Below are 20,175 nucleotides of genomic sequence, written 5' to 3' on the forward strand. Positions count from 1 at the left end.
CGGAGCCACGCCCATTTTGAAATGTTCTTTTATTTTTGTATTTTGTTGCACCATATCATTACTGGAGTTGAATGTTGACATAATTTACTTATATACTGTAAAGATATTAAATTTTTTGTTAAAATTTTACTTTAAACAATTTTTTTAATGTGGGCGTGGTCGTTCTCCGATTTTGCTAAATTTTTATTTAGCATACATATAGTTATAGGAGTAACGTTCCTGCCAAAATTCATAATGATATCTTCAACGACTGCCAAATTACACTTTTAATTACCTTCTTTTAAAAGTGGGTCGTGCCACGCCCATTGTCCAAAATTTTACTAATTTTCTATTCTGCGTCATAAGTTCAACTCACCTACCCAGTTTCATCGCTTTATCCGTCTTTGGTAATGAATTATCACACTTTTTGTGTTTTTCGAAATTTTCGATATCGAAAAAGTTGGCGTGGTTATAGTCCGATTTCGTTCATTTTAGATAGCGATCTGAGATGAGTGCCCAGGCCCCTACATACCAAATCTCATCAAGGTACCTCGAAATTTACTCAAGTTATTGTGTTAACGGACGGACGGACATGTCTCAATCAAATTTTTTTTCGATACTGTACAACCAACCGTTATCCAATCAAAGTTATTATACTCTGTGAGCTCTGCTCAACGAAATTTTCACATATCTTCGCATTCTTTGCATACGAACATATTTTCATATAATTATTTGCAACACATAATTAGTGCAACAGTTTACCGTTAGTTTTTACCAGAAACGATATAATATAGAGACATTGCATAGACGAAAAATCGTGTGAGGCAAGCTTCACAAAATTCTAGTAGGTCACATTCACCACTTACCACAGCAGAATTTGTTAAACTACCACTGTCTGTATTTGTTATTTAATAATTATTTGTACACTTTTTATTCAGCTAATGTGTTCAGAATTTTAACTTTTACTCACTAAAACTCCAATCAGTGTATTTCTGTGCTTAAATTATGTTAAAAATTGTGTTAAAGTTTTTGGTGTGGTGAAAGTGACCTACTAGAATTTTGTTACGCTCCGCTGCTTTCCACCGAAGTTCGCGCATGCAATACCTTTATATTAAAAAATTTTTGTTTTTACTGAGTAGCAGAGCAGAATATTATTTTTGTTGTTACTTAACGACGACTACATTTCATATATTGTCGTGCATTGAAAGTAATTAGACATATCATCAAGAAATTTGCGTGAAAAAATTCATTTGTTGGGCTATTTTTCTGCTTCGTTATGAGGGTGTAAACTACCTTCTAACAAAGAAGTTATGAAGGTATTATTTTTTAATTTACGAGCAGTAAAATTAAATTTACGTGAGAGTGCTAAATTAGTGGTCGAAGAAGTGAATATTTTTTGGGATAAAGGTCGAATTCCCACTAGAACCAAGCAACACTGCATAACAAAACTTGAAGATTTATATAATGCATGGAGGAAAGTGAATAAAAATTCTAAAAATAAATCGGAAACGCTAAGAGAAAGAGAAGAGGCTTGGACGCCGAAGTTAGATGACTTATTTGATATAGCAAGTGCAAATGCAGTGAACCTTATTAAAAATTCAGAGGAAAAATTATTTTTGGAGAATCAAAGAAAGAAAGGTAGACCGGGGTATATGTATGTCATCGATTACAAAACAGCAGTAAGTGAAGAAAGAATGGAAGAACGTCAACAAAATCATTTAAAACGGAAAGCACAGAGTGACTGTGCATTACCTGCTTCTAGTAAGAAGGAATTGTATATTAGTTTTAATATAGTATAACATATATTTATTTGTACTGTCTTTATTCAGATGAAAGAGCTGAATTTTCCTCCTGCAGTTCGGAGTGCGATTTAAGCGAAATTGCTGCTGGCTATGAGGTAAGTTCAAGGTTATAAATTATAAGTAAAACGTGAGACCGAAACTATATAAAACGTAGATGAGAAATAATTGAAACACACAGGGTTACCTTACAAAAATTTAACCAGAACAGTTAATTCTTTTTTAGCAGCCAACGTCAGCCAAAAAAATGTGAGGATTTAAAAATATAATGACTCCAAAACTTGCAGCCGCTTTGGATGTTTGCAAGGTCAGTGATCGAAAAGCCGTTACCAGCTCTTACTGGGAATCAAAAAGTTGACAGACTTCCAATCATAACTTCATGTGGGCGTATGGAGCAACTACTTGAAGTGCCAACATTTAAAAGTGGAACTGGCAGAGATCAGGCGTCTCCTGTTTGTAAAGCTATATTTGAATGGGGACTTCAAGATCATAAAAGCCTTGGTGTTAGACACAACTGTTGTAAATGCAGCCGTTTTAATGGAACCTGTACGACTATTGAACACAGCCATCAAAAGCAGCTTCTTTGGCTACCTTGCCGTCACCACATTTTGGAAGTCGTATTAAAAAGTGCCTTTGAAGTTAAGATGAGCAAACCCGAAAGCCCAAATGTAAAAGTATTTGAGCAATTTAAAAATACATGGGGAAATATTAACCAAAATAATTATCGGGAATGGAAGATAATGATGTCAAAAAATATTTAACAGTAGATAAAGATAAAATAATTAAATTTGTGAACGATGCGATCAAAACTAAACAGCCAAGAGATGATTACAGGGAGTTTCTTGAGCTAACACTAATATTTCTTGGCGAGACTCCGCCTATTCGCGATGCAACTTTTCGCGCCCCTGGGGCTGTCCACCACACAAGATGGATGGCAAATGCTACATATATACTGCTTAAAAATATTTTTATTTCGACGTGAATTTGATTTGGCAGTAAAAGATAGGAAAGCTTTACGTAATATGTATATGTATTTTTATTTTTTCAATATATGCAGAGAACCTGCCCCTTCTGCTGCACAAGCACCATACAAAGATTTCCAGCTTTTGAAAAAACTGGATTCTTTTAAAAAAAAATTGATGCTGATATATCTCAAGTTGCATTACACAAATTTAAAAAGCACTTATGGTACTTGAGTCCTGAATGTGTGGGTTTAGCATTTTTTGATAACAGTGTTTCTGTTCAGTCAAAAAAAGAGATGGTGAAGGCATTGAGTCGTGAGACTTTAGATGAAGACGTAAAACGCGTCTCAATTCAAAATTTAAATGTTAGGCATGTTATTGGAAGCGGAATGGATCAGTTCATTTCTTCTGAAACAAACAATTTTTTTCTTCGCTTTAAAATCAATACAGCATTTTTGAAAAATTATCCAGGTTTATGGCCTGCGGATAGTAATTTTAAAACTACTCTTCAAATTGTTAATGACATTCACGTGGTAAACGATACAGCTGAACGAGCGGTGAAATTGATGCAAGACTACAACCCAATGCTCACAAAAGACGAGGAACTAAAACAATATATATTGCAAGTAGTCAAAAACTATCAAAAACAATTTCCTATGAGCACGAAGGAGATTTTATTACAATACTTTTTATAATTACACCATTTAATAAAATAAATAATCATCAGGCAAAGAATGCGAAGATACGTGAAAATTTCGCTGTTATTTTTTAATTTGTTTTTTTCTGGATTAAATATTAATGTTAAAGAAAACTAATACAGAGCAACATTGTTCATCAGATATGTCCCTAGCATATTTGTGAATAAAGTTTTTCTATAAAATAAATATTACTGAAATTAAGAACAATTAAAGCGAGCCATAGCGAGAAAAATAGCATTTTTAGCAAATTTTGTGGACTCAAGGCACGCCCAATAATTATGCAAACGATCTAAAAATTTTTATATATAATTTTTTTCTAATTTGGAATAAATCTAAGGGGTTTGCCAAGTAAAATACGAAAAATAACGATCACACTAGTGTGTTACTTACCATATTAAGTAGAAGAAAATGAAAAAGTTCTGCAGGGCGAAATCAAAAGCCCTTGGAATCTTGGTAGGAATGCTGTTCGTGGTATTACATATATAAATAAATTAGCGGTACCCTACAGATGATGTTCTGGGTCACTCTGGTCCACATTTTGGCCGATATCTCGCAAACGCCTTCACATATACAACTAAGGGTCACTCCAGTTTAAAACCCTCATTAATACAAACAAATTATAGAGTCACCCCTGGTCCACCTTTATGGCGATACATAGATCTAGGGCCCCTCCCTTTTAAAATACTCATTAACACCTTTCATTTGATACCCATGCCATACAAACACATTCCATGGTTACCCTAGGTTAATTTGCCTACATGATGATTTTCCCTTATTTGACAAAGGATGAAGGAAAATCGTTCCAAAAAACGTCACCCTTGGTCTACAATTTGGTCGATATTTCCCAAACGTATGTGATATGGAATTAAAAACCACTTACTTATAAACCATCTACGAAACTCCACGAAACCAACTCAGCTGAGTATGTAATGTTCGGTTACATCCGAACTTAGCCTTCCTTACTTGTTCATATACATGCGCGAAATACCGCCATCTGACATGAAAAAGTAGCCATCTTCTAAGTTTTGTTGCAGGCAAAGCATAAGAAGAAGAATTTGTTATTTGCTTTGGCTAAGAGTGCATGCATACTTAGCCAGTGAAATTATTTGCCTCACTCGTTGTTAACTTTTCTTACATTTTTCACAGTTAAAGCTGCAATTTAACAAATGAATAGGACAAAAAATATGTTAGCAAGTAAATTTCCTGTGTAGTGAGAATGCTTATAACAGTGATTCAGAAAACTTTGTAAGTAAATAGGCAAGGCGAAATAAACTTCAATTGACAAGTCTGAAGTTCCTTCATATTTACAAACGCAACATCTCGCGTGATTGTGGCAATGTTACTGGCATGCAGGAGACTGCGTTGAACGCGTCTCGACCATAAGATGCTGGCGTTGATAATTCTAACAACAGGTCTAAACCGCGATTGTACAATCTATTATAAGATCGTACAATTGCCGGAGTATGCTGATGAGATCGATATCATTGGCTTCAACAATCGCGCCCTAGGGTTTTCCGTCTCCTGCTTTAATTAAGAGGAGATAATAATAGGTCGTGCAATGATCGAGGGCAGGATGAAATACTTTTTGAAAGATATTAATTCGAAGCTTTTAAAGTCACAAAAGGCACGCTATAACGATGGCCCTTTGAGAATTCGAAACAAAAGTTCTCTGAAACATTCAAGTGCAGATTTAATTATGAGCTGTATTAACTTTACGCAGATGCGAATTAAAGTCTCAGGACTTCCCTTCATAGGTCTTGCTATGGGAGTGAAATGAGATGCTCCGTCTCAAAGAGGAATACTTTAGCAAAACCTGTCAAATAAATGCACAATTGCATCGAAGTAAAATGTACTAAAACTAACATTTACGCATACACACGTAAATACACAAACCATAAACTCTAGTTTACTTTAGCTGGAGTTTAAACTCGTACTGAAAACCCGCAAAAGAACTTTAGACTTAGCAGTTGAAACTTATTTCGGCTTGCCCATTCACATAAAAAATGTCTCGAAGGACTGTTATAAACACTCCCACTATACTATAAAAATATTTGCTAAGATATTTTGTCTCCTATTCGTATGTTAAAATGCAGTGTTTTATTGTGGAAAAGGTTAGAGAAGTACATACTTGCAAAGTCTGAACGCACTCATATCCAAAACATATTCTTCTTATGCTTTGCTTGCAACAAAAGCTGGAAGTTTGCTAAGTTCCATGTCAAATGATGCTGATGATGCGCTATTTGTCGCTCTCCATCATAATTGTATAGTTATACAATTTATCGCTTAAAGCTTTCTTGCTTGGTTATTAAATATTTATTTTTTAATATTAAAGGTTGATTACAATTTATACAATTATGTTCAATGAATGATATTTTTAATACATCAAAAATGAATATCAAACATAGTTATTTAAAAGTTGATATACTTATGTTCAAATGTATATTGTGGCTTACAATCGCAATATTTTATTTACAAAAATAATTACTTTTCATTTTTGCAATTCAAATTAGATCAATTAAATCAGTAGAGCTGGATTTCGATTCGATTTTTAATCGATTTAATCGATCTTTTTTCGAAGAATAAAGAATCGATTTTTTTCTAGAATCGTTCCAATTTTTAGCCTTCGAAGTTTTGATAATCTTACAGTTATAGTAGGTACAATTTAATGTTGTTTAATCAAAATGGGCAGAAAATTATTTATTGTAATTTTTTATAAAATTTAACTTCACTGGCTCATATTCATAGTCAAAATAAAATAGTTTCGACTTTATTTAGAACCATACACCATGACTATGCGCCATTGTTTTGGTGACTTCGATTAGCGCTAAACCGCCTAGACGGTTTTGGCGTTGCAGAACAAATCACGCCAGCATCCCTGTTTCAACATAACTGACTCCAAGGGAGATCAAGTCTTCTTGCTGGAGTCCTCCCCCTTCGACTGCTTCCAAATACGGGTGCCGATAGGTAGGGCCGTAGAGAGAAAATCCGGGCCCGGTACTAAACAATTTACGGGCCCCCTATAAAACATCTACTAATACATTTGATTATTTAAATTGATGACGTTTCATTCATGAATCATTATTGATGGATTACATCAAAGAAATGTTTGCAACATCAACTAAATGATTTTTGGACTAAGAGCTGAAAATAAAATTAACACAGAATATTTACTATTTATACTGTTTTATTGTAAAGTGCAAATAAAATTCTCTTTTAACAGCCACGTGTTGTTTTAAATACTCTTTTCTAGTTATTTGGTAACATTTTAGTACATTTCTGGTAAATATAATGATGATTAGAAATTTTAATTATTCAATATAGAAGGTTCGGATATCAAAGAGCGGCTTTTCTTGCCTTTTTCGCTGCAAAATTTTTTATAATATCAAAATTTAACTGTCTTGCCAAAACGGATTCAACACAAAACGTGGCAATTTCTCGGGTCTCGAAAATCTCGCTTTTGTTCGAGAAGATATCGTAAGCTGTAGTTACAATCCAGGAAAGCCAAAAACCGTTCTTGAATTTTAAAATTTGTTACTTTCGAATTGAAATGGAGGTAGCGCAAAATGAACGTAGTCTAATCAACGTGACTAGTTCAGGCGTAGCATCAACGATAATAGCAAACTACTCGACTTTCTTGCGTTGATCTAATATACATATCGTTAGCTTAATGTGAAAATGTGCTAAGTCACTTTTTTTCAAAAATTGTTTTTTAATGCAGTTTTAAACATGAATTCAAAATACGTCGATCACAAAAAAAAATATTTTAATTTTAAATTTTTACGTGCTGTGGGCAATTATGTGTAAATGTGCTAAGTCGTCAGCTCTTTAAAAAAAAATGTGCTAAGTCAACCTGTCAATAATATCAATCTGAATTACTAGTCATTTCTTTGTACGCGCATGATTTGTTGTTGTTGTATTAACGATAAAGATACTACCCGACGGCTTTTGGGAGTGTTACCTATGTTGATGATACGGTACGTTTCGGTAACAAAGCATTATTAAGGTACTTGCCCGACCATCTCGGGAACGATTTATTTATATGACCACATTAAATCTTCTAGGCCATCCCGCCTTCCCCACCCCCTAGTTCCATGAGGAACCTGGGTTCGCCAGAGCCTCGGCTGTCAATGAAACAGGATTCGCGACGGCTAGGTGAGGTTAACAATTGGGTTGGATAAGCTATATATTGCGCTGGCAACCCCTTGAGAGGGTTGCGAACACAACCCCTTGAAATTGTATTCACCCAATTGAGACATGCCTTTGGTGTTTGATAAATGCTTTGCTCTGACCATAATCTACTTCAATTCTTACATGTCGAAAACTACATGCTTTCTTACAGACTAGTTAAAAATAGAAAACAATTCACGCTTAAACTTACATATTTATTAAAATTAATAGTAGTGTTATTTCGATGAATCGATTTGCTAGATGTAGAGTCCTAGTTATAGGTTCATTCATAATTCGCTTTATGAGTTATTTCGATAAAAAATCTATTATGCCGAAGATCACGCAGTGGAATATATGGAATGAACAAATTAGATAAATCAGAGTAATTCGTAATAAAGTTTATTACATTATAGGCAAGCATGAGTGAGATAAAATAGCTGCTGGGTTGGCATACATGATTTTTGTTTATCTTTTTCAAAGCTTCTACACTCATAAGTATTGCACACAGTTTTGAATAAAATGGTTATTTCAAAAATTATTCATTTTTTTCGTCTCCTGTAAAATTTGTAAAAAGTAACTTAGCGCATTTTCACATTAAGCTAACGATATTTTTTCAATATTATTCAAATTTATATACTTTACTACATTCAATAAAAAGGCTCGTATTATAATGGTTTTAGCCATAGATGTTAAGTAATGATTAGATAATGCTAATGATTGCTAATTAACCTTCATTTGCGAAATTCTCTAATTCATTAAACAATTAGAAATAGTTCAACTAATTCCCATTAGATAATTGAAATTTTTTTTCTAATGGTAAATCTAATTGCAATTAGTTGCCATTAGCAAAAAAAATTGGTTTACTTTTACAATTAGAAATCTAATTGACTTCTGCTAATGCAATTAGATATTCAATTAGCTCGAATTAGAATCAATTATTTTGATAAAGATACATTTTTTTCAAAGAATGATTGAAGTGAACGAATAATGATGTAAATAAATATAAATAATTGATTCTAATTCGAGCTAATTGAATATCTAATTGTATTAGCAGAAGTCAATTAGATTTCTAATTGTAAAGGTAAACCAATTTCTTTTGCTAATGGCAACTAATTGCAATTAGATTTACCATTAGAAAAAAAATTTCAATTATCTAATGGGAATTAGTTGAACTATTTCTAATTGTTTAATGAATTAGAGAATATAAACCAATTGCATAAATTACTAACTCTAATTGGAATTTAACATGTATGGTTTTAGCCCTTAAAGTTTGGCAATTTTGAACAATATGTATTCTGATTCTATGCAATGGTTTAAAAATGAATACACTTTGGGAATAAGCTTTTTAAGTAGATGAATTTTAAATTCTTTTATACAAATAACAAACTCTTATTTTCTGGGAATAAATTAAGGAGATAATTGTGAATATTGTCCCCAACAACAGACAAGGTTAATGAACAGGATTATTTAATATATTTAAATCGTTTTCCGTAAGAGAAGAACAATGGCTTAGAAGAAACAAACTGTACAACGTGCCGCACTTTTGGAGGGTCTTCATACCGAAAACCAGAAGAACCAGTTAGTTATATGCACCCGAAAGACTACAAGGCCTATTAGCTTGACATCTTTATTACTCACAACCTTGAGAGATTAATAGATGTATACATAAAGTCAAATATGAATGAATCATTATTCCCTTCAGTACAACATGCTTACACCAAAGGCAAGTCAGTCGATACTGCATTGCATAAATTGGTCATGAATATAGAGAAAGCCCTGCGACACTAGGAGTATATCCTAGGTGTTCTTCTTGACATTGCCGGAGCTTTCAATAATTCCTCAAAAGGTGGGAACATCGACGGTCTCAACTTGATTGACGTATATCCATTAAATTAAATTAAAATAAATTGAATCTGCTGCATGCTAAGTTGCAAAATGATCACGCCACAATGGGATCTAAGCGAAGAACACCGCGGGAGCGGGTAGTATCACCATGATGTGGACACTGATCATCAATCAATTACTTAGACGATTTGAAAGAGGAGCAGTCAAACTCACGGCGTATGCATATAACGATTTAGTCATCATAAGTGGCAGATGTCTTTCAATAATTAGCTTTCTAATGAATCAGGCGTTTGGGGATGTACATGACTGGGCATCTGGAGTTGGTATAGCAGCTAAAAACGGAAAAAATCTATCTAGTATCATTTACTAGGAGATATAAGATCCCGAATCGGACTAGGCCTAAGGTGGAAGAAATAATCCTACAAGAAAAGAAAAGCACCAAATATTTAGAAATTATGTTATTGATATTAGAGAAAAAGAAGTAAGGACGGGACTCTCTTCGGCTGTGCCGAAGACTTCATACCTTTCATGAATGGGGCTGAACAATAATCTTATCCCATTCGTAATCTCCAAATAATGCACTGTATAAGATAAGAAATATATAGTGAACAGATGTACATACCTAAACGATTTTAAGATATATATAAAAAAAATGGCAAAAAACCCCCTTATATGAACGATCGGTTGTATGGGATATATATTGTTACGAATATTAGCAAAACTAAGGGGTGCTGCTATCTCTAAGCCAATGCTAAGCAGTGACGTGAATTCACATCAATAATTCAATCATTATGTATCTACATAAACGAAACAATAATTGCTTCTACACATATGTCCCATATACGTATACGAGCAGCGGAGAATCAATGCACAAACACATGCATATATCTGAGATACTCCTGAAAGTATGCAAAGAGAGAAGCTATAAAATCGTGAAATTGTAGTTACAGCTGAGAAGTTTGAGAGCTAATGGCAACTAGTAGATTCTGGAAACGCCTAGAAGATGCGAACGTTGAAATCAGAGAGTACAAAAGGCAGCAAATGTAGAGGCGCTGGAATTCAGTTTGAGTTGAGCTATCAAGCAGTTATTGATTAAGCACGCAATCTGTCGGGCAATAGTAGAGTTTCATTTGAACTATCAATCAGTTTGGTTGTTAAGTAAGCTAGTTGCAAAGTATAAGTGTTATTGTGAAGTACTTTAATAAAGGCCATTTTCCTTTATTCAATATTAGAGTTATTTATTCAACAGTTTAGTGATACGAACTTAGCAAAAGGGCAAATAAGAGGATTTGCAAGATTAGGGACCCAGCAACTGAAAAAGGAGTTGGAAGCACGTGGATTGAATACAACCGGCAATAAACTCGAACTTCAGGCAAGACTAAGAGAGGCAATGGAAACAGAAGGAATTAACGTGGAAGAATATGTCTTTCATCTTGATGGCGACGAAACAACAACAAAAATTGAAGAGAAAAGCGAAACATCGCAGACAGTTACCAGCACAGACTTCAACACGATATTGGCTGCAATATCTGCACAAACATCGACAGTAACATCAATGTCGTCGCAAATATCATCCCAAATGGAAGCACAGGAGGCACGCATTTCAGAAATGTCGTCGCAAATGTCATCCCAACTGGAATCGCAAAAGACAGAAATAACATCTCAACTGGCATCACAACTGGAAGAACAGAAGACAAGTATTGCATCTCAACTGGAATCGCAGGAGACACGCATAACATCTAAGATGGAAACACAGTTAGAAGAACAGAAGACATATATGGCTGAGCAGTTGAAAGCACAAGAATCTCGCATATCTTCGCAACTGTTAGAACAGGAAGCAAGGGTATCATCAAAACTGGAAGCGCAGGATGCAAAAATCGCTCAATTTCAAGCAGAAGTCGATAATATGAAGGGTCGTATGGAGCAGTTGCAATTAAATCGCCCAGCTGTTTCAGCAAGCAATCCAAAGGTAAAAACACCATCCTTTGATGGTTCTGTTCCTTTCCAGGTGTTTAAGATTCAGTTTGAGAAGACCGCAGCAGTGAACAACTGAAGTGCTGAAGATAAAGTAGCTGCACTATTCGTGGCATTGAAAGGATCTGCTGCTGAAATCCTACAGACTATTCCCGAGGGAGAGCGGAACAACTACGAAACATTGATGAGCGCTCTAGAGAGACGATATGGAACTGAGCATAGGAGACAGATATAATAAATGGAGTTGCTGAACCGCTTCCAAAGGCCTGGTGAAACATTGCAAGAGTTTGCGTCGGATATTGAAAGGCTAGCACATTTAGCGAATGCGGACGCACCTGTGGAATACACTGAAAGGATAAAAATTCAAATCTTTATAAATGGCATACGGGACGTCGAAACAAAGCGAGCTACATACGCAAACCCAAAGCCAACATTCGCAGAAACGGTGTCACAAGCTCTGATTCAGGAAACAGCGTCGCTTCTGTGTAAGCCAGTTTTCAAAGCACGCCGTGTGGAAGTAGAAAGGCCAGAGTGGGTAGACGCATTATTGGAGGCGCTGAAGGGATCGCAAAAGTTATCAAATGCTTCAAATGCGGGAAGTCCGGTCACATTGCACATCATTGCGATCTTGGTCCTAATAGTTCCAACAATGTGGGTGGCCGTAAACGCAAAGCTGGAGGAGATGAGCAAGAGCGAGTAAAAGGTAGAGATCGAGAGCTAGATCCAGCTATTGAATTCCCTGTGATATCTGTGCTGCAAATTGGTAGAAAATCGAGCAGTCTTACCGTCAGAGGGAATGTGGATGGTAAAGAACGTGTACTGACTGTAGATACGGGCGCATCTCATTCCTTGATCCGATCTGACTTGGTCAACAGGGTTTTTCTCCTGGAGCAATGTTGCGTACGGTCACTGGCGAGTATAACCAAGTTCAGGGAGAAGTGATATGTGAAGTCCTGATTGGAAAGGTCGCGGTTCTACACAAATTCGTTGTGGCGAAGATCGTTGAAGAAGTAATATTGGGAGTGGACTTCTTGGTTGACCATGACATCAAGATCGATATGCAGAGAAGGGTGATGTGTTATGAGAACTAGGATATACCACTTAACTTCAAGTTGGAGAAAGGGTTCAGTAGTAATCGAGTAATGGTGGAGAAGACTCGACAAAGGCCACGAAAGTCAAAAGAAAAGGTTGATGGATCGAATGGGCCAAATAAAGCGAAATTAAAAGTACCTGCGAGAAAAAGACCGGTATCGACAAACCCTAATGGACGCACTAAAATGACTAAAAGAATTTTTCAGAAAGAATGCAAGGGTGGTTTCAAGCCAGCGCGCATTACTGCTGTGAAACTTCCAGACGATAATGATGATGCAAAGTCAATCCGTCAAGTGCAAGCTCTGCGAAGAAGTTCATTGGCCAAACAACAGAGTGCGAGGGAACGATCAAGAATAATGAGTAGTAAGATGAAACGCAGGTACAATGAAAACAAAAATTCGGAAGGTTTCTTGGAGGGAGATTTGGTACTGTTAAACAACCCTCACCGGCGGAAAAGTGTTCCAGCCAAATTTCGGTGCAGTTGGGAAGGCCCGTACAAGGTTGTGAAGAAGATCAGTGATACCATCTACCGCATACAAAGCATTGAGAAACCACGGAGTAGAAGAGTGGTACATTTGGAGATGCTAGCGACGTTTAGATCGGGAGATTTGTCTGATCGGGACGATCAGACTTAGGTGGAGGGCAGTGTTACGAATTAGCAAAACTAAGGGGTGCTGCTATCTCTAAGCCGATGCTAAGCAGTGACGTGAATTCACATCAATAATTCAATCATTATGTATCTACATAAACGAAACAATAATTGCGTCTACACATATGTACCATATACGTATACGAGCAGCGGAGAATCAATGCACAAACACATGCATATATCTGAGATAATCCTGAAAGTATGCAATGAGAGAAGCTATAAAATCGTGCAGTTGTAGTTACAGCTGAGAAGTTTGAGAGCTGATGGCAACTAGTAGATTCTGGAAGCGCCTAGAAGATGCGAACGTTGAAATCAGAGAGTATAAAAGGCAGCAAATGTAGAGGCGCTGGAATTCAGTTTGAGTTGAGCTATCAAGCAGTTATTGATTAAGCACGCAATCTGCCGGGCAATAGTAGAGTTTCATTTGAACTATCAATCAGTTTGGTTGTTAAGCAAGCTAGTTGCAAAGTATAAGTGTTATTGTGAAGTACTTTAATAAAGGCCATTTTTCCATTATTCAATATTGGAGTTATTTATTCAACAGTTTAGTGATACGAACTTAGCAAAAGGGCAAATAAGAGAATTTGCAAGTAAATTCGTTACAATATTATATATAGCTCCGATCGAAATGATTTTAACAGGAAATCTTCTATGATATATTAGAATATATATCACCAAGTTTCACGTTTTTATATTGGAAACTAAGGGAGAAATGGCCAAAATATTTCTATCTGAACGATCGGTTGTATGGGATAGTTATATACTATATACATATAGCTCCGATCAAAGTGATTTTTTCAGGAAATCTTCTATGATATATTAGAATAAATATCACCAAAGTTAATGTTTTTATATTGGAAATTAAGGGAGAAATGGCTAAAAATCTTTCTATCTGAACGATCGGTTGTATTGGATATATATTATATATAGCTCCAATCGCAGTGATGTTTTCATGAAATATTCTATGATATATTAGAATAAATATCACCAAGTTTAACGTTTTTATATTGGAAATTAAGGGAGAAATTGCGACAAATCTTTCTATCTGAACGATCGGTTGTATGAGATATATACTATATATAGCTCCGATCAAAGTGATTTTTTCAGAAAATCTATGATATATTAAAATATATATCACCGAGTTTCACGTTTATACTTTCTAAATTAAGGGAGAAATGGCCAAAATTGGTATGGGATATAGCTATATATTCCTCGATCAAAGTGATTTTTTCAGGATATCTTCTATGATATATTAGAATATATATCACAGTTTCTCGTTTATAGTTTCTAAATTGCGGCAGGAATGACCAAAATCGTCTTATCTGAACGATCGGTTGTATGTGAGATATATGTTATAGTCATCCTATCCTACCGGATCCGAGAAATGTCTAATATAATACAATAATACATCCCTGTGCCAAATTTCATTGAGATATCTCAAAATTTGAGGGACTAGTTTGCGTTCAAACAGACAGACGGACGGACAGACGGACATGTCTATATCAACTCAGGTCGTCGCCCTGATCAATTCGGTATACTTAATGGTGAGTCTATCTTCTATATTTCTCAACGTTACAAACATCGGACCAAGGTTAATATACCATTTCATGTTCATGAAAGGTATAATTATAAAATTTACACGTAGCGATGATTACTTACACACGTTTCTGAATTTCACTACTTTATCAGCTTGCTTAATTCGGAAGCTGAACTCGAAATCTCCAACATTCGTACCTCTTCCTGGTGTTAAGGCAGATGCCTATATCCACTCAGCCATATGAATGTCCCGTTGCTCGCTTTGTAAATTGTCTTTTTTGTTGCCATTCCTTTGCCAATACGGTACATATGTATATCATTTGTTTTTTAATCCAAACTGTTTGGAATATTTACAGGCGCGCTTCAACAGGTTAGTAACATTTGATTTTTAGCAGCGCCCAATAAGAAATACTTCCGCTGTTTACTATTACAGGCATTATACTGTTGGATAGTAAGTTGTCGCGGAAACTCAATGTGGAAGAGAAGGATACCTCCGCTGCACTATATGCATTAAGTGGGATGCTATAGCCCAAACTCTCTAATTGGGCAATCATCAAGTCCATATTTGTTTGTTGGACAGCCACACAAAAAAGTACCTTGACGGCAGCATTGGATGCAGTTTAAATGCAGGCCATATGTCCATAGCCTCTACATTATATCGTACCTGAGCCTCGATAAAGATCTTGGGGCTACAACAGAGTCAGAGGGTTGGTGCAAGGGTGCGAAAATTATACAAGTGTATACCGATGGTTACAAATTGTCAGAAGAGGTCGAGTATGCTGTGTACTGTGTCGATCCAAAAATAGGTAAGGTGGCCACATCCCTGTAGTGTAGCAACTCGGCTCCCACGAGTGCTTACCAAGAGCAATCTTCGACGATATGGCCGAACATTAGCAGCATATTTCTCTCTCATTAGGTACCGTCGCTGCTGACAAGATAGGTTACCAGCCAACCCGTTAAAATAACTAGAAAAGAATGCTGCCTATAGAGCCATGTTGTGTACCGGTACGACAATGCGCGGTATATTGGAGAGGTGCATTATTTGAGAGAAAGAAAAAAAAAAAACGTCAAGCAGAACGGCGAGAGTGGGTGAGCTTGCAATTTTGGCTGATAGGAATAATGCCCGAAGATTATACTTTGAATCGGTAATTTCCATATTCGCAGACCAAATAGCACGGAAGGTTTTCCTTGGCTGATTCAACCTCTTAAAATGTACATATTTAGAAAAAGTTAATGTAAGCAAATCATACAATGAAATCTAACATTTCATTTATGTAAGTGCTCCAGTAAATCTTATTTTATATGAAATAAAACTGACAATGTAAATTGAAAAATGTATGTATGTTATTTTATTTTTTTTACTGGATTGAGTTTATTTTTATGGGGGCCCGTAAACGCGTTCTGTCCCAGGGGCCCGGCTCGGCTCTCTGCGGCCCTGACAAACACCAGAGATAGTTGGAGTTGGGCCTATAAGCTTGTAGGACTTAAAAGAACTGACAGCATAGGAGAAGTATCCTATATTTTAAACATGAATTCAAAATACGTCGATCACAAAAAAAAAAAAAATATTTTCATTTTTACGTGCTGTGGGCAATGATGTGTAAATGTGCTAAGTCAACCTGTCAATAATATCTGTCTGAATTACTAATCATTTCTTTGTGTGCGCGTGATTTGTTGTTATTGTATTAACGATAAAGATACTAGCCGGAGGTTTTTGGGAGTGTTACCTATGTTGATGGTCCTTTGCGGGTATATACATAGATACGGTACGTTCCGGTAACAAAGCATTATTAAGGTACTAGCCCGACCATCTCGGGAACGATTTATTTATATGACCACATTAAACCTTCTAGGCCATCCAACCCTCCCCATCCCCTAGTTCCATGAGGAACTTGGGTTTGCCAGAGGCTCGGCTGTCAATGAAACAGGATTCGCGACGGTTAGGTGAGGTTAACAATTGGGTTGGGGAAGCTATATATTGCGCTGGCAACCCCTTGAGAGGGTTGCGAACACAACCCCTTGAAATTGTATTCACCCAATTCCCACACGGCATTTAGATGATTAAATTTTGAATTTCCCTACATATAAATACAATTTGATTCTTCTTTCTGACTAAATAATGAGTTATCATACAATTGAACAAAAGAAATAATCAAATATGAATACCTTTGATGATCAAAAACTGAAAATCATTTTTCGATCACGTTTTGGAATCATTTTTGAAGTCCTTTGATGATTAAATTTTAATATTTCATAAAAGTCAACAAAAAGAATAATCAAATATGCTCACCTTTCGATGAACAAAAACTGAATATAGTTTTTCAATCACATTTTGGAATCATATTTGAATCAAATGTGTTTACTTTAGGTGATCAAACATTTATAATCATTTTTAATTCAGCTTTCTGAATCTTTTCTGACTATATTTGTTAACTGAATAATGAGTTTTATACTTGTTAAAATTTTACTTTTCATTGAAAAACTTATTTTTTTCACATACACACATTTTTTCAATCATGAAGTTCAGAAAAAATATGTATATAAAATTTTTATTATTAAGACATTCTTCAAGACAATTTAATGCAAATGCTGCTCATGCCCGAAGATTTCCCCAACCATTTCTCCACCTTCCAGATAATACATAATAGTTGGACAATACAAAAGTTGTGAGCTATTTGACCAGGTAAGTGAAACTCTCTTGACATATGTACCTGCATATGTCTTCAACATCCCGTACCGTATCGTAATTTAAGATATTGACGATCATAGCTGATGTTGGATGTTGTAGTCGCAGGTGAATATCGGTCAAGTTTGTTTGCGAGTGACCTGTGGTTCAAATAGCTCACTTCCGCATGCTTTCTTCCCCTGATGAAATAAGATTATTATGTAGTATCTTATTTTGAATGAGATATGAAGAATAAATGCATCATAATCGCATTCAAAAATGAGTCAAAAATCTAAACCAAAACGATTGAAATATATTCACGAATATGATCAGAAAATGACTGTGAAAAGCAGTCAAATATTACTCTAAAACAATTAAAGCTCAATTTTACAATGATATCAAATATGAATGAAAAGCGTTTCGAAATATGAATCATAAATGATTATTCAAGAATAATCACATTTATGGTACATTTTTCTCCCGACGATACGCTAATATTCGAACAGAAAATGCTTTGAAATTTGAACGTTTTTAATCATCTTAGGGTATGATATTTGAATATTTTTTGATCAAAATTTTCAAAAAATGCTGGCTGGGTTGAGACATGCCTTTGGTGTTTGATAAATGCTTTGCTCTGACCATAATCTACTTCAATTCTTACATGTCGAAAACTACATGCTTTCTTACAGACTAGTTAAAAATAGAAAACAATTCACGCTTAAACTTACATATTTATTAAAATTAATAGTAGTGTTATTTCGATGAATCGATTTGCTAGATGTAGAGTCCTAGTTATAGGTTCATTCATAATTCGGTTTATGAGTTATTTCGATAAATAATCTATTATGCCGAAGATCACGCAGTGGAATATATGGAATGAACAAAATAGATAAATCAGAGTAATTCGTACTAAAGTTTATTACATTATAGGCAAGCATGAGTGAGATAAAATAGCTGCTGGGTTAGCATACATGATTTTTATTTATCTTTTTCAAAGCTTCTACACTCATAAGTATTGCAACTATGGTATGTATCCTCATTCACAGTTTTGAAAAAATGGTTATTTCAAAAATTATTCATTTTTTTCGTCCCCTGTAAAATTTGTAAAAAGTGACTTAGGACATTTTCACATTAAGTTAACGATATGTAGTTTCCCTCACGTTTTTTGCACAAATTTATAAACAGCGTTTTGAGCCAGCTGCCAAATGAAATATTTATTCCTAAATTTTAAGGAAAAGGATTTTTCAAAATGTTTATCCCACTTCACTATAATATTAAAACGAAATGCAGATATTCGTTGCTTTTGAAATTCGGCTTAAAAATTGCACATGGAACAACTAAAGACTCTCCTGAATTAAAAAAATGTCTTAGTACCTCTAAATCGCGGGCCTATCAGAAACGCCGGGTCCGGGGGAATCCCCCCATTCCTCCTCCCCTCTCGGCGAGCCTGCCGATAGGTATACCCGAGGTACTACTACTATAAATTAATTTGAAAAAGCTCAAAAAATAATGATATTTCAGCATCAAATACACTAATAATCCCACTCCGATGGGAGGGCCAAGTGGTGCCCCTTGATGTGCGAGTTAGAGCCAGCTAACGAGAGAGGAAGAAGCTGGCGAACGGTGAAACCGGGCAAACAAGCAGCAATCAACTTTTTTCGACTCGATTTTTTCTTAGAATCAAATCGAAAAAATCGATTTTTCAAAAAATCTAATCGAATCCAGCTCTATAAATCAGATATCAATTCACTGAAAAAGGTTAGGTCCCAGCGTTGAGGCGCGTCAAACATTTAAGACGCCACGCATCGCCAAAGTTGTATGAGACATGGCTTTAAAGCTGGAGACATTGGTGCTTTATCGGTAACCGTATCGGTAATCTTTTAACAGCTGATTCGACCAACCTTATGAGAATCAATGCAATCGATTATTGGTGCCGCTAAGGTCGTAACCATATCGTAGCCAACCAATTGGGTTATGGTTTACCGTCGTAACGATAAACAGCTGATTACGTTAGGGATACGGATACAGCGATACGACATACGGCACCAATGACTCCGGCTTAAAGTCGGATTTACTGTTCACGATGCTTCGCTTTGACGAATTGACATCATCATGAGGTAACACTGAAAAGCCGTACCGCTTTATTTCCTTTGAAGCTACCAAAGCGTTCTATGAACCCGCCTTAAAGCTATGGACACACTGAGCTGCACTGCGCGGCAAAATATTCTTTGCATGTATTCTAATGCAAAAATATACATTTAGCGGCACTGCGCGGCGCGGCCATGAGCGGGAATGTTGTTGTTGCTTAGAGTGGCCTAACTTAATAGAAGGAAGAAATATTAGACGTAAACATAATTTTAAGGTAGGATCATTTCGCCTTAGAGAATAATTTCATGGAAGCTTTCATTGAATACTAGGGTAAACAAAGCGAATAGACTGCAAGTTAAAGCTATATCCCATGGTGTCTACCATTAATTGTTCCCAGAGGGATCACGACCTATTATAATTTTTGTAGTAACTCTGCCTTCTTCAACTTAATAAACACAGCTCTTGTTTTTGTTTTTTTTCTTTATCTCAACAGCTGTTAAAATTTAACGTAATTTATTTTGCAAAAACTTTTGCTGAACTTTCAATTAGGTAAAAGAAAATGACTCCGAAACTAGGAACGAATGGTAATTTTTTCAAGCGTTATTTGCCAACGATTGTTATGATTCCTACGATAATTGGTTTACATTTCGGCTGGAGTGCAATGCAGAAAAATCGGGCATTAGTACCTGCTGAGGAGGAGATCGATCTGCCTGTCGTGACT

At 35.7% G+C, this 20,175-nt stretch overlaps 1 protein-coding gene across 2 annotated transcripts; it reads left to right on the forward strand.

Moving 5' to 3' along the window:
* Positions 1–909: 909 nt before the first annotated feature.
* Positions 910–3,815, forward strand: LOC137244149 (uncharacterized). 2 transcript variants are annotated; one of them, XM_067772752.1, is made up of 3 exons: positions 910–1,740; positions 1,809–1,876; positions 2,008–3,815. In XM_067772752.1, the coding sequence occupies exons 1-3, from the start codon at positions 1,290–1,292 to the stop codon at positions 2,029–2,031; spliced, it is 543 nt and encodes a 180-aa protein (XP_067628853.1). In that variant the 5' UTR covers positions 910–1,289; the 3' UTR covers positions 2,032–3,815. The 2 variants fall into 2 exon arrangements, with proteins under 2 accessions (XP_067628853.1, XP_067628844.1); XM_067772743.1 differs by having other exon boundaries at positions 915–1,740; positions 2,005–3,814.
* Positions 3,816–20,175: the final 16,360 nt, after the last annotated feature.

Source organism: Eurosta solidaginis, chromosome 1 (genome assembly GCF_040869045.1).
Source record: "Eurosta solidaginis isolate ZX-2024a chromosome 1, ASM4086904v1, whole genome shotgun sequence".
NCBI lineage: Eukaryota > Metazoa > Arthropoda > Insecta > Diptera > Tephritidae > Eurosta > Eurosta solidaginis.

Bases quoted from the DNA above. Each gene is read 5' to 3' on its own strand.
- LOC137244149 (XM_067772743.1), top strand. From the start codon at position 1,290: ATGAAGGTATTATTTTTTAATTTACGAGCAGTAAAATTAAATTTACGT. The intron at 1,741-1,808 runs GTAAGAAGGAAT...GTCTTTATTCAG, and splicing joins CTGTGCATTACCTGCTTCTA to ATGAAAGAGCTGAATTTTCC. The intron at 1,877-2,004 runs GTAAGTTCAAGG...ATTCTTTTTTAG, and splicing joins AAATTGCTGCTGGCTATGAG to CAGCCAACGTCAGCCAAAAA.